Here is a 21,856-nt window from a genome sequence, read left to right as displayed (position 1 = left end):
ATTGGATTTTCTCAGCGGTGCTTGGCCTGGTTTGTGCCACTCCATGAATTCCCTTTTGAAAAGAGGATCATAATAAAGGACCATGGTTTCATCTCTGGTGATAATGGATTCCAGCACTTCTCTCTGATTACCTTGGCAAAGCTCTAAAAACTTATGGGAACAGGTCACACAATGCTCCTCCTGAATTGAAGACAGAAGTCAAGGCACCCACCTAGCAATGACCTTTGTCATGTGAAGCTTCTCATGAATGATGCGAAAGATGATTGTTATAGAAAGCTCCAACCTTTCTGAGATTTCTCCGAGATTCAGCCATCTGTCACCGAGCAGTTCCTACTCAGTCATCACTTCCACGGGCCATCCATCATGAGGATCATCTTCAGTGTTCTCTCTCTTCCTAGGTGCAGTACCATCAACAGGGTGTAGCATAGAGGCAGCCTGCCTCAGGGCACAGCTTAATAAGGGCACTCATTCAGCCATATTGTGGTGGGTGCCATCGCTACACTAACAATTCCTGTTAGCATAGTAAGTGCAGAAGAAGTTTTTCCAAGCCTAAACTGATTAAAAATAATTTGTGACAGCAATGACCCAAGACAGATTGGTTGGTCTAGCAACTATACAGATAGAGGTGGACATAGCTGATCTGGTGACAGCCCTGCCTAGGCGAAACTGTTTATAGCCCATTCCTTCACAGCGGAATAGGAAGGAGAAGCTTCCCCATAAACACCATCCAATTGCTGTTTAAAGCACTAGGAGAAAGCCCTTCTTCAGTGTAAAACTTTATCATAGTGCAGTACTCAATTTTTAACATTACAGCCACTTAGTGTGCCACATGTTAGTCAAACAAGTGCCTCCAAATGAATGACGTGGGTAGAGAGTTGGAACTGGCACACTAACCTCCCCACAGATGATGCTATCTGTCATACATGGGGTTTTAAAATTGGCACTAATTTTATATTGCAGGCTGGAAACTTTTCTCCTATCTGATTAACACTCCTTACCTAAGGTATACAATTTAATATTGCTTCCTCTAGATCAGTGGTCTCCAAACTTTTTTTGATCGTGTACCCCCAAGACAGAAAAAATAAAGAGCACATACCCCCAATTGATTGAGCAAAAATCTATTGTAATAAATATTATAAAGAGGAAATATGCCTTGTATCATCATATAATAATTAAAAACGCTAGATATTTTTATACATTATTTTTATTAATAACAGCTTACAAACATATTTATTACAATATTTAATGTGAACAATGGCCGTGCATTTCTTTCATAATTTCTTGAAATTCTGGTTTGATGGCTTCTGATACTGCGATACGTTGCTTCTTTAAATTATCTACAATGATTTCTATACGTCTACCAATAGTATTTGCTGATAAGGGAATACATTTTAGTTTATCTGCATATTCTTTTCCATGGATTATTTCTAGCATTTTTATGGCGGTTGGGAGTACAAGTGTTTCCCCAATCGTGTGTGACTTTTGGTCTTTTGCAATTAAGAATGCAACCTCAAGAGATGCCTCCAAATATTTATCGTTAATTTTAGTGAATTTTTTTAAGTTGTTGGATTGAGAATTACGTCTTCAAACATTGTTCAAAGAATTGTAAAGATTTGTGTTCATGTTCAGGATGTTTAGTTTTTAAGTGTCTTACTAATAATTGAAGAATTGAGAATTGATAGTTGTGGTGGGTACGAATGAATTGAAAGGAGATAAATTTTTTATGAGAGAGGACTTGAAAGTATCGTTAAAGGTAGCGAAAGAAAAGAGTGACAGAGTTAGAATGGTGAGTCTGTTGCTGCGGTATGACAGAGAGGAGTTTAGAAGGAGGGCCATAATCACGAATGACATTTTGCACAGGTTATGCAGACGGTGTGGTGTGGAATTAGTGGACGTGTGGAATGAGTTTGATGGGCGAAAAGATTTATACAAGATGGATGGCCTGCATTTGAATGGATTTGGTGTGCGGAGACTGGAAAAGTGTTGCTGAATGAAGTGAAAATGGATGTGCAGAACCAGGGAAACTACCAAGGGGGGGGGGTGGATATGCGGACATCAGTGAGACAGTTGAGTGTAAGAATGTATATAATGTACCCGAGCCAGAACTAAAGACAAAAAATCGGAATGGGATAGTTAGAATAACGTATCAAGATGGGGGTGGGACAAAGGGATCACTGCATGTCATGTATACTAATGCCAGGAGTATTAGGAACAAGAAGGAAGAATTTTTGGCCTTGATTGGCTCTTCCTGGCCACAGGTTATTGGCATCAGTGAAACATGGCTGACAGAATATGATATAGTTAGTGGGATAGAATGTGTAGGTTATAGTGTGTTTAGGAGGGACAGAGAGAATAAAATGGGGGTGGTGTAATTGAAGTTGTATCGCAGGATAGTGAAAAGAGCTCGTTTGAGGCTATTTGGTGTGAGATTGAGACTGGCAGAATAAAATATACAGTTGGGTACTGCTATAGACCAGGTGATGGAATAGATGGTGGAGATAGTATGCATAAACAAATTGATGAAATGAGTGAAAGGAGGGTAATTATTATGAGGGATTTCAACTATGGTAACATTGATTGGAAGGAGGAGAGGACACATGCAAGGAAGGAAATGGATTTTATTCAATTATTAAGGGATAACTATCTGAGACAGCATGCAATTGAAAATACTAGGGGGTATGAGAGTGCTTGACCTGGTAATAGCACCTGAGAATTTGACTGTAATGAATATGACCATATTGCCACCTATTGGTGAGAGTGATCATAAGGTCTTGACCTGGGAGGTCAAGACCTTATGATCTTGACCTCCCAAAAAATGGTGACTAAAGGTGTGGAATTTTCAATTAAGACAGGGTATATATGGAATTACCGTGCTGGCAAGTATGACAAGCTTAGGAGGTTGCTTGGATCAGTGCCATGGCATGTACAACTGCAAGGGTTGGATGTCGATAGAGAATGGAAAGTGGTCAAGGAGCATTTACAGGAGGTTATGGCTGATTGTAACCTAGGGTCCGAATAGTAAAACAAGCAGGGGTTAAATGGATGAATAACGCCATTAAGCTTGAGCTGCAAAAAAAGAAACAACTGTGGAGAGTATTTAAAGAAAGAGGTGACCTGCAGGCACATGAACAGTATAAAGTGCAGGCCAGAAGGGTAACAAGTGTGGTAAAAAAAGCAAAAGCGAATTATGAAAGGAAACTAGCTATGCAAGCTAAAGAGAATCACAAACAGTTCTTTCAAAATGCTGCAAGCAAGAAAAAACTGTACATGGCAAAATGATTTTATGACGATGGTAAGGAGGTCACTGAATCAGTTGATATAGTGAAGTTACTGAGCGAGCACTTTGCAAAAGTATATCATCCAGGTGGTGACATTGAAAAAATGAAGGAATAATTAGTTTATACGGGAATTGTGATGAATGAAGTGGAGGTGAATAGTCTATTACAGAACCTTAATGTGAATACATCTGATGGTATACCGGTACGGGTCTTGCGTGAAGTAGCTAAAGAATTATCAGTGCCCTTGACCATGTTGTTTAATCTGAGTCTCGGGTCTTGTTTAGTCCCGAAGGTGTGGAAAGAGGGGAAAATAGTTCTACTGCATAAAGGAGGATCCAAGACTACGGTTGCAAATTACTGACTGATCAGCATATCAGCAGTCATAGTCAAGGTCTTGGAGAAAGTAGTCAAGGGAAAAATACAGGAATGAATTGATGAAAATGAGATACTGTACGGGGGACAGCATGGCTTTGTGAAGGGTAGATCATGCCTCAGTAACTTGCTCAAGTTTTATAACACGGTGACGGCTGAACTGGATAAGGGTAATGGGTTTACAGTGATACTGCTGGACCTGGCAAAGGCATTTGACAGGATACCATATGGAATTCTAATCCGTAAACTACAACATATGAGAATGGATATAGGGTTGGTGAGATGGATAGGTGGGTGGTTGATGGAGAGATATCAAAGAGTAATTTATTCAGGAGTAGAGTCCAAAAGACAGAATGTGGTGTGCTGGAGGGTTCTGTTCTTGGACCACTGCTGTTTAATTTGTCCATTAACGATATAGGGAAGGATCTAAGAGGAACAGTTCATTTGTTTGCTGATGATGCAATTGGGTAGGGCAATAGTGAATGCAGAAGATATCAAAATCTTTCAGGACGACTTGGATAGATTGGAGTTCTGGGCTAAGGAGAATGGATGTCGATTTAATGTGACAAAATGTAAGGTTATACATTTTGGGGTGAAAAGATTAGCAGCAGTGTACCACATTGGTGCAACTGTACTCCTGGAGATTGATGAGACCAGGGACTTGGCAGTATTGGTGGATAGGAAGATGAAGTTTAGGGGGCACATTGCAAAAGTAGCTAAATCAGCTCATCAACTCACTTGGTTGTTGAAAAATACCTTGACGAGCAGAGACAAGCAAGTTATTGTACCTCTGTACCGAGCCTTAATAAGACCTCATGTCGACTACTGTGGCCTGATTTGGTCACCTAGGTTCCTTCTTGATGGAGAGGAGGTGGGGAGGATCCAGAGGCAAGTGACAAAGATGATAGCAGGTCTATGGAATGAACCATATGAGAACAGGTTGAAGATTTGTGGGTTGCAGAAATTAGTTGATAGGCAGAAAAGGGGGAGATATGATTGAGACATTCAAATTGCTAAAGGGGTTCTATAGGATTAACTCAGAGGATATTTTTGAGATCAGGAATGGTGGTGGGAGAACTAAGGGACACCTATGGAAGCTGGGCAAGAGTGCAGTTAGCAGGGGTTTTAGAGCTGGGTTCTTTACTTTTAGAGTGGTAAATGAGTGGAATAAGCTGCCAGAGTCTGTTGTGGGTGCTAGGACGGTGAGTGAATTCAAGGCAAGGTATGATAGATATTGTGAGAATGTCGTATAGTTGTGTGGACAGGATGTTCAGGGCCTCCCTCGATGAGTCTAAGGACTCCCTGGAGTCGCCCGTAATAATAATAATAATGGTTTCATACTTCCATTACATAACATTTCATGACCCAATACACATGACTAGGTTTATTGTTGACTATTGCCGATGTAAATCCCCATTTCAAGTAGTCTTCTGGATAATTTCGCATTTTTGCCCAATGCAAAATTTTGCATTTTGCATTGGGCAAAGTTTTGTTAAGTTTCAGATTAATGTTTTCATCACTTAATTTGACTGATAACGAACTTGTTTGAATAGAAGAATCAATCCTATCTTTTCCTTCTTGTTCATCTGATGTAGAAGTACTATCATAATCATCTTCAATTCGCAGCTTCTTTGGAGGAAATTTTTTTAACCATTTAGCCATTTTGTAAGGGTTAATTTGTAAAATTTAAATATAAATTCATTTACTATTGATAATATCAAACACTTTTAAAAAATGTAAGCAATTTTGATAATATTAATTCACTATTTCTAGTGTAAACGTAAAAGTAAGCACAAAAAGGCGTTGGAATTGTACAGAAATAATACTACTAAAAAATCGTTAAACTTACTACTAATAGTCAAATAATTAATATAACTTTAGTGTCATCTGTAGATAGCAGGATAACTAAGCAATTTTCCTTCTCTAGTTGGGCTTGTCAACACTAGGATGCTCTACAAACAATGGCAATGATAAGAAGCAAGAGATTTACTCCCTAGTTTTAAAAAACATGACAGCTTTGCCACGGATGATTATGTGTGCAAAGTTGCCCAATGTGCGCTACTTGCAAATTTAAGTTTACAGGATCTTTATAACGTCTTTGTCTATATTAGATATATGTTTAATTGATGAAAGAAAGTAATATTCTTTATCTTTAATTAATTAATTTTTTTCCTATCAATATAAAACTTTTTTTGACGTACCCCCGAGGTACGCATACCACACTTTGGAGATCACTGCTCTAGATCATGGGTGTCAAACTCGCAGCCTGCAATGAATATTTTTGCGGCCCAGCCAAACATTTGCCAATGAAAGTGATTACTACATATAGCCGTGTTGCATGCAGGCGAACCGTTTCCCCCATTATTTCTACCAGCCGATTATATACCTACTATCACATGCCAGTGCCACGCCCACGTCTAGTCGTCAGTCTTGTTTGAACTGACTTGTTTGGTGTGCGTAACAGGAAATACTTCGCTTTCGGTAAACAAGAAAAATAAGTTTATTTACGTTATGCTTATTAATTTGTGCAGTTATTAAGTGTCTGGTAAGTTGATGTTCAAGAAAAAATATCATTTTTATTAAAATATTCAGCATGTCTCTATCGAAACCAAGTGATAGTAATAAACGAAAAATTGCTGACAAACATCGAAATTTCCAAGAAAAGTGGGAATTGGAGTATTTTTGCTGTGAAGTAAAAAAAAAATAATCTGCTTAATATGTAATAATGTTATCAGTGTACCAAAGTTATACAACATTAATCGTCACTATGAACAACATAAATCAAAATATGATAATTACGAGGGATTAATGAGACAAGAAAAGTTGAAAAAGCTCAAGTCGGGACTGAAAAAACAACAGTTCATGTTTACTAAAGTATCACCAGAAAGTGAAGCGGCGGTGCATGCAAGCTACGTCTTGTCGGAGTTGATATCTAACACTTGAAACCTTTTACTGAAGGTGATTTCATTAAGGAATGTCTAATTAAAGCTGCAGAAATTATTTGTCCTGAAAAATATGAAGGCTTTTCAAACAATCTCTTTGTCTTGAAATACAGTTGCGGAAAGAATTACTGATTTGGCCGACAATTTAGGTGTTCAGATCAAAGCAAAATCGTCTAGTTTCGAAGCTTTTTCCATTGCCAGTGAACGAGAGTATGGACATTGGGGGTGAAGCTCAATTAGCTGTGTTTCTTCATGCTTGCAAGATGGATTTCAACATGTTTGAGGAATTATTGGAACTAGTACCAATGCATAACACTAGTACTGGACAAGATATATTTAATTGTTTTTGAACTTCTGCAAAAATACAATCTACCTCTGTCAAAATTAACTTCTGTAGTTACAGATGGAGCTCCTTCTATGACCGGAAAAAACAATGGTTTCGTGGCATTACTGCAAAAAAAAACAAAGTGAAATTTATGCCGGATCCAAGATTCATCATACGCATTGCATTATACATCAAGAAGTATTATGTGTGAAAGTAATAAACATGGAAAATGTGTTGAAATCTATCAAAAAAATCATTAATTTCATAAAATCTCGAGGCTTAAATCAGTGACAGTTCTCTGCTTTCTTAAGTGAATTAGCGAATATTCCTGCTTGTCCTACTATACCGAGGTACGTTGGCTATCCTGCTCCAAGATTCTTAAACAATTCTGGAACTTGAAAGAAGAAATATGTCAGTTCTTAATAACTAAAAATCAAGACAAGCCTGTTTTTTGACACAGTGTGGTTGCAAGATTTATCCTTCATGGTTGATATAACAAAACACTTATATGATTTAAATTGAAAACTGCAAGGAAAAGATCAGATTATTACGAACATGTGTGACCAAGTTAAGGCATTCAAATGTAAACTAGTTCTTTGGGAAAAGCAGTTGAAAAATGAAGATTTAACACACTTTCCGACATGCAACATGAACAAATCAAGTTTAAGTGAAACTGCATCATATCAAAATTACACAGAAAAAATTATAAGCCTTAGAACTGAATTTGAAACAAGGTTTGCAGATTTTAAATTTTTGGAAGACGAGTTTCCTTTGTTTTCTTCAATTTTTTTCAATAAATATTGAATCAGTACCTAATCAAATGCGCAAATGGAGGTAATTGAGATCCAGTGTGATTCAGATTTGAAGGCAAAATTCAGTGAAGTTGGCGTGCCTGGATTTTACAAATATTTACCTACCAGGTTTAAAAATACTCGAAAATTCGCATATGAAATTATATCCATGTTTGGAAGTACTTATCGGTGTAAGCAGTTATTTACAATTATGAAGGGAAATAAGTCTCCTGTCAGATCCAGAATTACTGACATTCACCTTGGATCAGCTTTGAAAGTAATCACTGCGAACAAGATTTCCCCTGAAGTAGGAAAGATAGTAGCAGAGAAGAGATGCCAAGTGTCAGGGAGAAAATATTAATTTTATCGTTGTTCTTGTTCTTTTTTTATACTGTACTTTTCAAAATAAACTTGCATTTTTATGAAAATTAAAGTTTTTGTATTTTGCGGCCCACATAAACTTAAAGCTAGTTTATTTGGCCTGTGTTAGCCTTTGAGTTTGACATGCTTGCTCTAAATGAATCACAACTATCTCCAATCCACTACTAACATCCTTTCCTTGCAGTATTTTATGCCATGGCAGAAATTTAGGCTTCCTTCTAAGCTTATCATAATCATCTGCCTTGTAGTTCCAAAAATACACTTTCTTGGCAAAATGTTCCTTGTGTTTTACAATCTCTCAAGTCAAGACTACACAGTCACTTTTGCCAATTGGAGGCAATGTGGCCACCTTGGTTATGGATGGTTCTTCTGATCCTATTACCAGTTCCAATACTATCACACCTCTAGTTCCCTCCATCTGATGCTGTCTCAAGTAATTTTCTCTAAGGGAATTGAACAACGTAGATCCAAATATAAATTAATTTATACTTTAATAAATATTTCCGATATTTCGGCAACGTCACATTGCCATTTTCAAAAGGAACTTGCAAAAAGGCACGTGCACGCAGGCACTACAACACAGTAACTGAGAATGAAGATATGAAGCTATCATTCTCCTAGAAGTCCTGATGTGCCCTCTAGCGGGCTAAGTAGGTGTTCTTGGCCGTTGGGCTGAAGGTCTGCTGATGTATGCCTCCCAAATTTGGGGCAGTCGCATACAACCAAATTTGTTGAGGATTGGAGAGTTTCTTAGGGCTGAGGCTGATTCCATAAATAGTCTTTTGAATTTGTATTTGCTACGGTGTATTACTGTAGCTTTCTTCCATCGCATTCTGTGGCGTGCATCCAAAGCATGGTCTGCAAGACCAGAATGGCTGTACTTGTGAAACCAGATGTAGTCCTTGTGTTCAGAAATTCTGATATTCGCTGTCCTGCCTGTTTGGCCAAAGTATGACAGTTTACAACTGCAAGGGACCTGGTATACACCAGGGGTCTAGGGGAAGTGGTTGGTCTTTGGTGGAGCGGATAAGGGATGCCAATTTTCTGTAAGGCCTGTAACAGGAAGTGAGGTCATGTTTTTTTAAAATTTTGGTAATTTTTTCCGAGGTGCCTCGGATGTAGGGAATGGTGATGGATTTAGAGTAATCTCTGTTGTGGAGGGGGGTTGTGGTTTGTAGGTTTTAATATTTTTTGGATTTTTTTGGGGGAGGGGGGGGTAGCCATTGGCTGAGAAAGTGTTGAGGATGTGATTTAGTTCAGTGTTTAGGGCCATGTCGTTAGAACAGATCAGTTTAACCCTGTTGTATAGTGTTTTCACCACTCCATATTGTTGTGAGGGGGGGATTGTTGGTGAATGTATCTGTCTGTATGGGTGGGTTTTCTATAACCTGAGAAAACCAAGGTTCCACCAGGCTGGCGGGTGACTACTGTGTCTAGGAAAGGGAGGCTGTTGTTTTCCTCTTTTTCCAGGGTGAACTTGATTTTGGAGTGTTGGTTGTTTAAGTGTGTAAGGAAGGAGAGGAGTGTTTCAGAGCCATGTGACCAAATAGCGAACACATCATCAACGTAGCGAAGCCATATGGTTGGTTTTTGTGGGGCAGAGGCTAAGGCTTCAAAGGTCTCCATAAAGAAATTGGCCAAGGGTGGGGAGAGTAGTGAACCCATGGCTGTCCCCTCTATTTGTTTGTAGAATTTTCCCTGCCAAACGAAATAGCCTGAGTTCAATGTGAGCTGAAATAAGGCTGAGATATCAGGAGAAAATTTAGCTTGGATTAGCTCTAAAGTTTCCTTGAGTGGGACATTTGTGAATAAAGTGGGTTTTGATTTTCACGAGAGAAAAAATAAAATAATTTTAACCAAATGCGCATTAGATATTTTAACTCTATCACTAATCGATAATCTCAATGTCTGTATTTTATTTGGTGATTTTACATCACTATATACCCACGTGTTTATCAAATATTAGATGTGTCAAAGAAGCATTCTTACATTGTTTTGTTCCAACGCACATGCTCTGGCCGCACACAGGAAACGTGAGCCCAAGATTAGTTTGTTCAGTTATCGAGGTTGTATCACTGCCAGTCACTAAATTATTAGATACTCATTGGATGAGGCCCTCAGATAAATCTTTTTTTATTTAATGCGGCCCTCGGATTATCTTAGATCGGACAGCCCTGATCTACACTCATGCATCTACTGCCACCACTATTTTTTTTTGTCGGTAAATTGCATGTGTTCTTAACTGATTGGTCTGTATGCGGATTGAAAACCCGAGTTTTAGGTAGAAAAAGCCCTGCTACCTCTATATGAGATTGGCTAACTCACCTACAACTGAAAAAGCCCATATAAAGATTCCCCCTTGTCACAATGAGAATCGAACTCAGGTCTTTTTATAGTTCAACATCCTTTCATGCCAGGGAATTCTACATGTTTAACAACCTCTCCAAACAAGAACAAGACTGCATGGTCAGTCTTCCCAAATGGAAGAAGAGTGTCTACCTTTGTTATGAATACATCTTCTGATGCTATTGCTAGATCCAGCAAACTTAAACCCTTGGTTCCCTCCATGACATTGTTTCAGGTAATTATCCTGCACCAACTGTATAAATTCAATTTCCATCTTCCCCTTTCCTGCTTCCTCCCTCAAATCCATGTTCCTATAGTTGAAGTTCCCACATAATAATTGCTTGGCCTGAAATCATTGTGCTAATTTGCTGATGAATGGCATCCACATCTTCCTGTGAACCTCCTAGTCTGTAGAAGCAATATACATTGCTTAGAAAGAAGTCAATAGACATCTCCATAAGCAAGGTGCATTGTGCATTATAATGAGTCAAGTGTTGTAGCTAGTATAAATTGAAGGAATATGATGTTACCAAGTCAGTACAACTGTGTTAAGAGGAAATAGCTGCAAAATGGGAATTGACAGACTTTGAAAGAGGTGTTGTGACAGGATGCCATGTTGCAGGCCTATCTGTTTAGCAAAATAGTCCATCCCAGGTCAACAATCAGTGATACCATACTGTGATGAAAGCACAGGGTGTTAACTGCAAGTGCTACCTGCAGTGAATGACCCACCACACTCACTGATATGAAGGATAATATGCAAAAACCGCAATTCTTCAGCAACACATTGAATGCAGAGTTCTAGGCATCGACTGTAACACGAATTTGCACAAAATTCAGAACTGAGGCTCACAACATAGGTTTCAATGGTTGGACCACAATATGCAAGCCCCACATGACCTGAACCAACAAGCAGCATTATCTTCAGTGGTGCAAAGAGCATGTACAGTTATGGTAGCAAAGAATCACACTACACCCTCTGCCGAGCAGATGACAGGTGTGGGTATGGCAGATGCCCAGTAACATCTCTTAACAGAGTGCAGGTGGCAGTGTGATGGTATGGTCCTGTTTTTCCTAGTATGGACTTGGACATCTGTTTGGTTTATAGCGCCATCTACATTGAACTCCAAACAGTATCTAAACAATTTGTACAATTCAATACTTGCTACTTTATGGCTTAATGGCTACTTTCTGGATAATGGTCAGTTCTACAGAAGTGACGATTATCTCTTTTAGCAATACACTGTGTCATAAAGCTGCTGCTGTAACTGCATAGTCTGTGGACATGAATGTCACCACACTTGACTAGCCTCCACAGAGCCCTGATCTCAACCCTACTGAACATCTGTGTGATGAGCATCAGGTGAGGTCAAGGGACATCCGCCTACAACAGTCCTGGACCTCATTACATGCCTACAGGAAGAATGGTCCAAAATTTCCATTGACTGCAGTGAAATGAGGTTCTACATCTTATTAAGGTGGACAGCATGCTGTTTGTTCCTCACACTATGGTATCTGTTGACTTCTTTTCAAGCAGTGTATATTGTCTCCTATTGAGCTCTATATTGTGTCTATTAATTATATTTGTTTTCTAGATTGATTACAGGATGAAAAATGAAATGTTTCTTGGTGGAAAAATCCTTCCATCTCCATATAGAAGGACTTTCTAATGAAAAGATCTAATAAAAGTTCATGATCTCTAAATGAGATTCAAATTAAGGTCTTTTCAAATGAAGGCAAAATTCTCATAGCTGTACTACAGAACAGTCTTGGTTTGAAATTTTATACTTCAAAATATAATACCACCTAATATATCTGTATATTCCACCTATTGGTAAATCTGCCAATTTTCCATATACATAAGCATTTCTTTTGGAGCTTGGGAACTTTGACCTTGAATAATTATCATGAATAGTGCTGAGCAAATTTTATATTTCACTAAATCTTACGTATCTGTATAAAGCTTTGCAGTATTTACAATGTAATGAAATATTCTAAATCTTTTTGTTTTTCATATTTTAAACTAATTTATATCGATTTCCAAATTTTAAATAAATAACTAAGAGTAAGTTTTAGAAGACCTGTGTAAATGTCATTTCCAAAGAAAGGTAAGGTTATTGACAGAGATAACCTTTAACTATTGATTACTCACTCATCTGAGAAGAACACAATTTGTTTTTACTGTAGCTCCTTATTGGATAATGAAATTTCCTTCTTAGTACCCTTCAAATGATATACCCCCCCCCCTCCCCCAATCATTTGTGGCATCTCAATATAGATTTATGTGTACATAAAGAATCTGTAAAGTTTTCAGTCATCTAAAATAAATGGTCTGTGACAGTGATCCTGTTTTTTTTTAAAATTCATCTTTATGAAGTGATTACATCTGCTTTTGAGATTATGTTCCGTGATTATGTGAGAAGTTTTATTTCATATAACATGAGGCAGGCCATTCTGCTTTCAAAATTACAACTAAAAGTGGTGCCTTATATCAGTGGTGCACTCGGGATTTAATCTTTGAGGGGGGGGGGGTTTGAGTAGACAATTTGAGAATACACACTATGCATCGCATATGACTGAGCATCTTCAATGATGGCTAATTCATAAGTAGTATAGAAATAGAGAGCATGACACATCATAAATAAAAAAAAATTCCTTTTTTTTTATTTATGTTTTTTTTTTTTCCTTTTTCTTTGGGGGAATGCAAGGGTCCCTTGGCATCCCCCCTCTGGGTGCACCACTGTTATACTTATATAGTCTATAACACAAAATAGGATTCTTTCAGATATTTATAAAAGAAATCTTGTTAATATATATGGCTCAAGCATGAATAAATCTACTCTATAATATAAAATGATAAGCTTTTTTTGTAACATTTTTGTGTCACTTTTTTGTCAAGTTATTTAAAACATTTTGAAACTCAGGGGCTACCCTAAGTGTCGAGTTTTCAAAATTCGAGTCATCAGGATTCAAGGAGAACTGGCCTACCAGTCCGGAACTTGGGGGTTGGACGCTGCAAGCACCGGGGGGGGTGAACCCCTTTCGAGTCTTCAAAATTCGAATCATCAGAATTCGAGGAAAACCCGCCCACCAGTCCGGAACTTAGGGGGGGGGGGCAGTATAAATATAAAAAGATTAACAATCTCTGATAAAAGCAACGAAAATAACATAACTACAGTAACAAACTTGAATGAAAAGCACAGATAGTTTGTACCAAAAATAACAGTCCATCATCAGTGTATGTGGAAACAACAAGCAATTCAAAGAACAGGAATACAAGGTAAATACAATATTATTTTTCTACCATGTGGTAACCATTAATATAAATATAACAATATATTATTAGTAACAATATTAACAATTAATTATTAATTAATTAACAATATATTGTTTATTGTTTCCACACACTGCTGATGTACTGTTATTTTTAATACGAAATATCTGTGCTTTTTATTAAAGTTTATTAGTGTGGTTAGTCAACAAATTATGCAAAATCCTACTTGCCACAAAAAAAAGGTAATTGTCACCCTGATGTTTTTTCAATGATAAGTCCCAATAAGGAGTTCCAGAAAGTGATCATGATGCTGTATTGTTATTTGGAGAACATTTGCTTTGTGTAACAACCATTGCAAAAAAGGAGAAGTCAATAAATAATAAGAATAGGAAGAATAGTAACAACAACATTGATGATTTTTTTTGGAAAATATAATTTGTTACATTAATTTTTTATCATTAGAATGACCTTTTATATTATGCATATTCTTGTGTTTCCTTAAATTTAAAAAAAAAAAAAATTGGTTTAGAAATTTAATGCTTTATTAAATAAAAAGTTATTTTACTTTGTCCAATCAGCAGCTACTCACCAACTAGTAAAACTCTTCTTGCCACAGGCAAGTAGGCGAGTGCATTTGTCGAGCCCTGGTTATTGTGTTATTTTTGTTGTTTTATAGTTATGCCACAGGCACCTTTCAAGAATAATCTCTGATACAATTTAAAATTGAAGGTTGTAGGTAAAAGATTAATGTAGAATTTTTGCTTTGGCTTTAGTGCATATCCTAATTCAAACTTAACATCCGAGGTAAATTTTTCTGTTTGTTTTTCAATCCTATAGCTTACTTCCTGAAAATTGCAAACAATGCAGAAGATCACTGGTGTTAATTACAATATACAGAAGAATTAAAAATGATTTACAACATCATGAACTATTATATTCACAAATGAAAATGAACGCAAGAATGAAATAGCAAATTATAACAACTCACAGCTTAAGAATTCTGAGAGACAAAATATTATTAGTATTGCTGTTATTAACTGAATATCTCCATTGATCAGGACTCATCGTGGGATGCCCACCATGATTCAGGATTTATCTATCTTTCCTGTCTTGATGTGTCAAAGACTCACTGCAAGAGGCCAAATCTAACCACCCATGCAATACCACTCAAACTGACTCAGTGACTTAGCACTGACAATCCCTTTAGGCAACCCACTCACCACCCTTGTAGTAAAAAATCTAAACTTCACATCCCTATTAACTATTTACTCAACTTTTAACGATAACTTCTAGTTTTTTCCTACTGCCATATAATGAAAATTTTTCTCTACATCCATTCTATAAAACCCTTTTAGCTGATTATATGTTTTTGTAACCCACAAACTTCAATCTATCCTGATATGAAGGATTCCACAGACCTGAAAGCATCTTGGTCATCTGTCTCTGAATCCTCTCATCTGCTTCCACATTCCCCAAGAAACCCAGGCAACCAAATTTGAGCATGACAGTTCAGATACAACCATATCAAACCCTTAAAAAGAAGGATGATGATGACTTCTTTGTCCCTACTTGTAAAGAGGTTTTTAAGTACCCAAGTGATCTGTTATGCTGTTTTGCCAATTTCTGCAATATGGCCTGTGAAGTTCAGCTTCCTGTCAACCTATACATCCCAAATCCTTGAACTCATCAATTATTTCCAAAATTAAAAATCCATCGATGTAATATAAATTGAAACCTTTTCGATCCAAAGTGCGTAACTTTACATTTTGCAACGCTGAAAAGGAAACCATTATCTTTTGCCAACAATGTCGGCATACGTAATTCACAGATATGCACTACAGATATATTTTATAATCAATGACGATTTAAATAAATCAGGTGGTCACATTAAATTATAACAATAAACAGGGATATAACACTTAAATATCAGCTCCACCGAAAATCTAAAACTTGCTCAAAGATTAAATGGCCAATGTGCAACCAGAACAATATGTAAATACTTATTGCTTATTCTGAAAAGACTAAGTGTCTGTAGTACCTTCCACTGACAGGCCTACAAGTAAGTTGAGAAATAATTATTATTTTACCAATTATTTCCCCCAATAATCCACATACAGAAATTAGTGGAATGCCCCAGCATTTTATCTACAGCTTTCAAGCGAGTCCGGTTTCCAATACAGCTGCAATCACATGCTGAGTTGCGACTGCAACAACAACTATTTCAAAACCGAATAGAAACTCACTATACGTAAAATAAAGATTACCAGTTATTCATATCCAAGAAAAACGCACAGCCAGCAGCATTCAGCTGATTGCCTAAAAGTTTCTGCAATTGAGAAACGAGAACATCTCGATCCGTAGTCCCAAGACAACTAAACTGCTGCAAAAGCGCAGCGTCTAGATCAGTATCTATGTCCATTTTTCGTTTCTAATTTTTTTCATTCAGACTACATTAATGCTGACGAACAAACACTTTATCAACCTTTCAGTGAGTATTGCTACAGCTTTTTCTTAAACTTCACCATAATAAATATTTTTTAAGCCTAACACACATCAGTACCACAGTACACAGCATACACGAAGCATCATGTGACGTCATAACGTCACAGATAATGCACCTTGGGATATATTTACACCAACTGCAGTCAAAGTTTCATCCACCATCGATTATTTCATCATTGTAGTTTTGTAAAGGTATATTTCACAAATAATTAAAATAAAGGATATGAGAGATCGGTGATGAAGCTATATGTTCGAAATTTCCATATAGCAACGATGGTTTTCAAAGCACGAAAGATAAGACGAAATTTACGATCTCTATAGATTACGTTTATATACTCAATGAAAACTGATAACTGTAAACGCATAAGACTTACGCCACCAAACATGCCAGTGCTTCGAGTCGCTGAAAGTAGAGTAACTTTGAAGGCTGTTTGCTAAGGAAGAGAGAGAGAACACTATGCATCATTATCTATTTTGGATGAAAAAATAAATAAATAAGGGGAAAAGAAAATAGGTAATAAGTTGCACACTATTACTTTGCAAATGCTTCTGGTGGAAAATTATTTTGTATAAGAGCTCACATACATATTCATATTTCTGTTCAACTAACACATTATCTTGATAGTGGGAGGGAAGAAAATTCTTCCTTGCTCACTCTGCTCCGATCTATTCCAGCTCTTCAGAAAGAATTATTTTAAAGAAAATTATTATAGAATTCACGGTGGACCTTAAAGGAAAACCTGTCGTTTGGAAGAAATAAGATTCTTCACTCCACAACGTTCCTGCCCCTATAACTAGTCGCTTTCATGCATTTATTATTTTTTAGAGCCTTGGTAGCTTAGTCGGTTTCGACGATACCCTTTGGTTGCACAGATCTGGGTTTTAATCGCTTCTAGGACGCAAAGAAACTTTATCAGGACTTTTCAATTAAATGTGAGATAGCCACATACAGAGGAAGCAAGTTATTGGTTGAATGTAAAAACTCGAGATTTTCATTCTGCAAGACAGGTAAACCGGTCAGAACACACACAATTTACAGATATAACAAACAATGCAGAAGAGAATTAACCGCCTTATCATAACGAGTATCGTGTTCATAAGAAGCCAAGTTACTTAGCCGTAACAGGAAGTTGGGTCCAATTCAAAAAGAAAGATTATATTATTATATTATTATTAAGCTTGTGTAGTTCACTAGAAGTAGAATTTGCACCCCCATGACACTTGGCTGCCAGAAGAAAGACCTAGGTTCATTTCTAGTTGCCAACTAGAGCTTCTAAATCTTCTAAGCCTTTCTTCGACCAGCTTCCGAGTTATTCGATCCCTGGAATGGGCAAGTAGGTTTTCCTCCCTGAAACTAGAGTTTTTCGTGCCATAAACTCAAGAAAATCGACCGTAGAACCCATGCTGTCCCAGACATTTAATATATAGTGTTTGAATTAAACCACAAGATGGCGGTACTCCTCAGCCGTCTCTTCACGGGAGGCTGTTTATAATTAATTGATGATAATCTTGGGCAAGCTATCTCTGATTGGCTTACTGGTGAAGATTGAACTTTTTCCACAGTCTCCAAAAGTTAGATAGGGCTAAATCGGCTTCGTCTACTTCCTATATGGGAATAAAAGGCGTTAGCAGATTTATTTTTTAAAAAATCAGCTAACACCTTTTATTCCTCCTCATAGAGAGTAAGCGAGGCAGTTTTAGCCCTATCTAACTTTTACAGTCTAAGTGGGCCATTCCATCTCCACTGGTTGCCAATCAGAGATAGCTGCCCCAAGGCTATTACTAATTTAAGTGACACGCAGTGACAAGACGGCTAGCAAGTGCCGCCATCTAGTGGTCCCTGACCCTAACACAATTTATTATTATTATTAGTAGTAGTAGTAGTAGTAGTAGTAGTAGTAAGGCATGTGTAGCTCAGTGGAAGTGACGCTTGCATCCTCTGCGCTTGGTTGCTCGAAGTTAGACTTAAGTTCAAGTCTAGTCGCCAGCTGGAGGAAATTTTTCTAAGCCTTTCTTTGACCGGTTCGCTAGTTAGTCGATCTCTGGAACAGGCAAGTGGGTTTTTCCTCCCTGAAACTCGGGTTTTTCGTCCCGTAAAAGCAAGAAAATCGACCGTAGTACTCACATTATTTCAGACAGTAACATATCTTGTTAAGATTAGGTACCAAGAGATGGCAGCACTTGTTTGCCAGCCTCTTCATCGGTAGCTTAATTAGTGATAGACATGGGCCAGCTATCTCTGATTGGTTACCGGTGGAGATTGAACTGCCCATTCAGTCTCCAAAAGCTAGATAGGGCATAAAGGCCTTACCTACCCCTATAAGGAAATAAAAGGCGTTAGATGATTTAATTATTATTTATTTATTACATGAGATCACCAAGTAGTCAGGATCTCATTCTGAAAGGTCTCATCTCACATCACCTGCCATGCCTTTTCTTGAATTCATTCACACTATTTGCAATAACCACCTATAAAGACAAGTCATTCCAATCGTGTACAGCTTTATGAGATTTTTCAATCTAGCTCTCACTGCTTTCCTGACTGTTTCGTTATGAACTTCCAAGGATGCTCTCTGTCCTCTCCATTCCCATAAAACAAAAAAGTCCATGTATTGGTATATTAAATGATTCTATCAGATGTTTGTTAGTCTCTATCACATCATCCCTCTTTTTACTGTGTGTCTGCAATTCAGAAAGTTCTGCAGTTCAAATATTATCCTTAAACCTCTCCTTTGCATCCTCTCTACACTTTATCTGAAGCACCTTGAAAACAGGAGACAAGAACTGTGTACAATAAAGTTCACACTACCTTGAATTCTGAATAGTATCAAAGCCTTCCTGACTTACACATCAGTGGGTGATTTCAGCATTGCAATTATCCTGTGAGTTGTTTTTGTAATCATTGCTACATGGACCTTGAACATCAACTTCATACTAAAACTCAATGATTTCTAGCCTGATCAGTTTCTTAAAGCATATTCAATTCTGTAAATATAATATGCAACAGGATTTGCCGGCCTGGTTAGCAAAGTGGTTAGCATATCCGCTGTCCAGCCAAAAGGTTACGATTTCGAATCCCGCCGTGGACATGGATGTTCGTGATTGTCTTCAATATACTAGTGGCGGTGGTGCGTGGTAGATGCCGTTGGTGTAGTTGTGGTTCGTTGTAGTTGATGGATTGAGTGATAGAGTCAGAGAGTTGTAGAGTAGGTGCCCTCGCTCGATAAGTCTTTCGACTCCCTGGAGGTGTCACGTAATAATAATAATAATAATAATATCTCAAAAATACAAGTACATAACTCTACATTTAGTAATATTGAACTGATAGCCAGTCATGATGAGGGAAGGATTCCCCCAGGGCAGCAATTTTAAGGGCCTGGAACCACTTTTTTTCCACTTCAGAGGGCCCAGTAAGATCTTTTCACCAAGCCCACAGTTAGCTGCCGATTGACGCCTCTGCTGATAGCCATTTTCACACTCCCACATCCCTTGAGTATTCACATCAGTAAATTGGTGATGATTATTATTATTCATATGAAATTCACTATTCTTGCTGTAAAAATCTTTAATGTAGTTGGTTGTCATGTTATTAAATATAGTTATTTGGGTTTATTAACAATGGATATAATTTCCCTATATAATTTTTTTTGATAATAATAGTTTTTCTATTATCATCATGCAGTGTATTTACATATATACAGTTAAGACCTATTACATTTTCTGCTCTGTACAAAATTTTGTTTAAAGTACCTTATTTCTTTTTAATATTTTTTCTTTAAATATAAATACAGACAATTTTTTTTTTCATATCAGTATCATCATTTATTATTATACACAGTGTTGACATATACATTACAATAATTTACAGTCTATGATTATGAGGTTAGTTGAATGATGTAGGCTAATCCCCCCCCCCACTTCGAAGCTAGGGTTAGCTTTTATGGAGAGAGTACGATTAGACTTCGCTATTTATGTTGTTTGGTACTGTATATGGATGGAATGTGGGCGTTAGATGCTGGTGATTTGTCATGTGTGCATACGTGTTAATGCTATATTAACTGTGTTGGGAGCCTGTGTAGCTCAGTGGATGTGGCGTTTGCCAGCCACGGCACTTGGCCGAACGAAGGAAGTCTTGGTTTCGAGTCTAGTTGGCGACTAGAGGAAATTTTTCTAAGCCTTTTTTCGACCGGTTCCCGAGTTAGTCGATCTCTGGCACGGGCAAGCAGGTTTTTCCTCCCGGAAACTCGGGTTTTTCATCCTGTAAACTCAAGAAAATCGACCGTAGAACCCACATTATTTCAGACATTAAATATATTGTGTTAGGGTTAGGGACCACGAGATGGCGGCACATTTGAACCGTCTCTCTTCACTGAGTACCGCTTAATTAGTGATAGCCTTGGGCCATCTATCTCTGATTGGTACCAGTGGAGATTGAACTGCCCACTCAGTCTCCAAAAGTTAGATAGGGCTAAATGGCCTCGCCTACTCCCGTATACGGGAATAAAAAGGCGTTAGCTGATTTATTATTATTATTATTATTATTATTATTATTATTATTATTATTATTCCTGACACCTCCAAGGAGTCCGAAGACTCATCGCGGGAGGACACCTACAACTGTCTTAACTGATAAAACTGTCTCAACCACTACACCGAACCTCTACTACGAATCATCTCCATCAACGCCATCTACCGCCCACTACCACCACAACTGGTATTCTATGTCTGTAAATTGCGTGTGTTCTGAAGGGCCGATTTGTCTGTATGCGGGATGAAAAACCCGAGTTCCCGGGAGAAAAACCCTGCTACTCCGTATGAGATCGGCTAACTCACCTTCGATTGAAAATCGTCCAGATAAAGATTCCTCCTTTCGCGACGAGAATCGAACTTAGGCCTCTTCCAATTGAAGGGTGCAATGTACCGTCGTTCTTCCAATTGTAAATCCAGAGTTTGTTTTTTAATGTTCTGTAGTTGTCTATGTGTTTTAAATTTCTTGGTAGGTTGTTGAGTAGAGTGGGTATCAGATGCGATCTCACAAAAGAACCGTATGAGTTGTTGAAGGATCTAGGGAATATAAAGAATTGTTGTGGGTCCTGTTATACGTTATGCATCTCTGTTGTTATGATAAGTGATGGTGAAGTAATTTCTTAGTAACATTATGTAGTGTTTCAGATTTTTAATGCTCAGGATTCTTTGTGTCGCCATAAGCGTTTCGGATATTGGCTATTGTCTATAAAGTCTCCAAATCACTGTTGACACGATTTTCCTGTGTAATATTTCTAATTTTGTTAGGTGGCTGTTTGGTGTGTTTGCATAGACTGTTATACCGTACCTGAGTAGAAATTCACAGATACCGTGGCATAGGAGTTTTTTTATGTTAGATGGAATCATGTCTTTTACTTGGAAGAGTTTTGCTGCGATGATGCGGAATTTAGTGTGTTGATAATCTATATGTTTTGTCCATTTAAGGTGGCAGTCCATGTAAAGGCCAAGGTATCTTGCATGTGTTCCGGGTTTCCTTTCGGGACATTGGCAGGTATTTTTGTTGTTAATGCAGTGGTATGTGTGACAGTGTAGCGATAGTGGTGTGGGGCACGAGATTCTCGGATTATGTGTTATTATTATTAACATCTGTGTCTTGGTGC

The 21,856-nt window shown here is 37.7% G+C and overlaps 1 protein-coding gene across 1 annotated transcript in view; it reads right to left on the bottom strand.

Moving 5' to 3' along the window:
• Nucleotides 1-16,251, bottom strand: part of LOC150105858 (protein ILRUN) — a 121,937-nt gene extending 105,686 nt beyond the window's left edge. The window contains exon 1 of the mRNA XM_090393630.1: nucleotides 15,974-16,251. Coding sequence (XP_090249756.1) covers nucleotides 15,974-16,128 — 155 coding nt within the window. The 5' untranslated portion in view covers nucleotides 16,129-16,251. The remainder of the gene's footprint in view (nucleotides 1-15,973) is intronic.
• Between the last annotated feature and the right edge of the window lie 5,605 nt (nucleotides 16,252-21,856).

This window comes from Typopeltis vanoorti, chromosome 6 (assembly GCF_054136105.1).
Source record: "Typopeltis vanoorti isolate ZY-2024b chromosome 6, IOZ_Tvanoo_1.0, whole genome shotgun sequence".
Classification (NCBI taxonomy): Eukaryota; Metazoa; Arthropoda; class Arachnida; order Uropygi; family Thelyphonidae; genus Typopeltis; species Typopeltis vanoorti.
The sequence above is the reverse complement of the archived record's forward strand: the minus strand, read 5'-3'. Positions and strand labels throughout refer to the sequence as shown.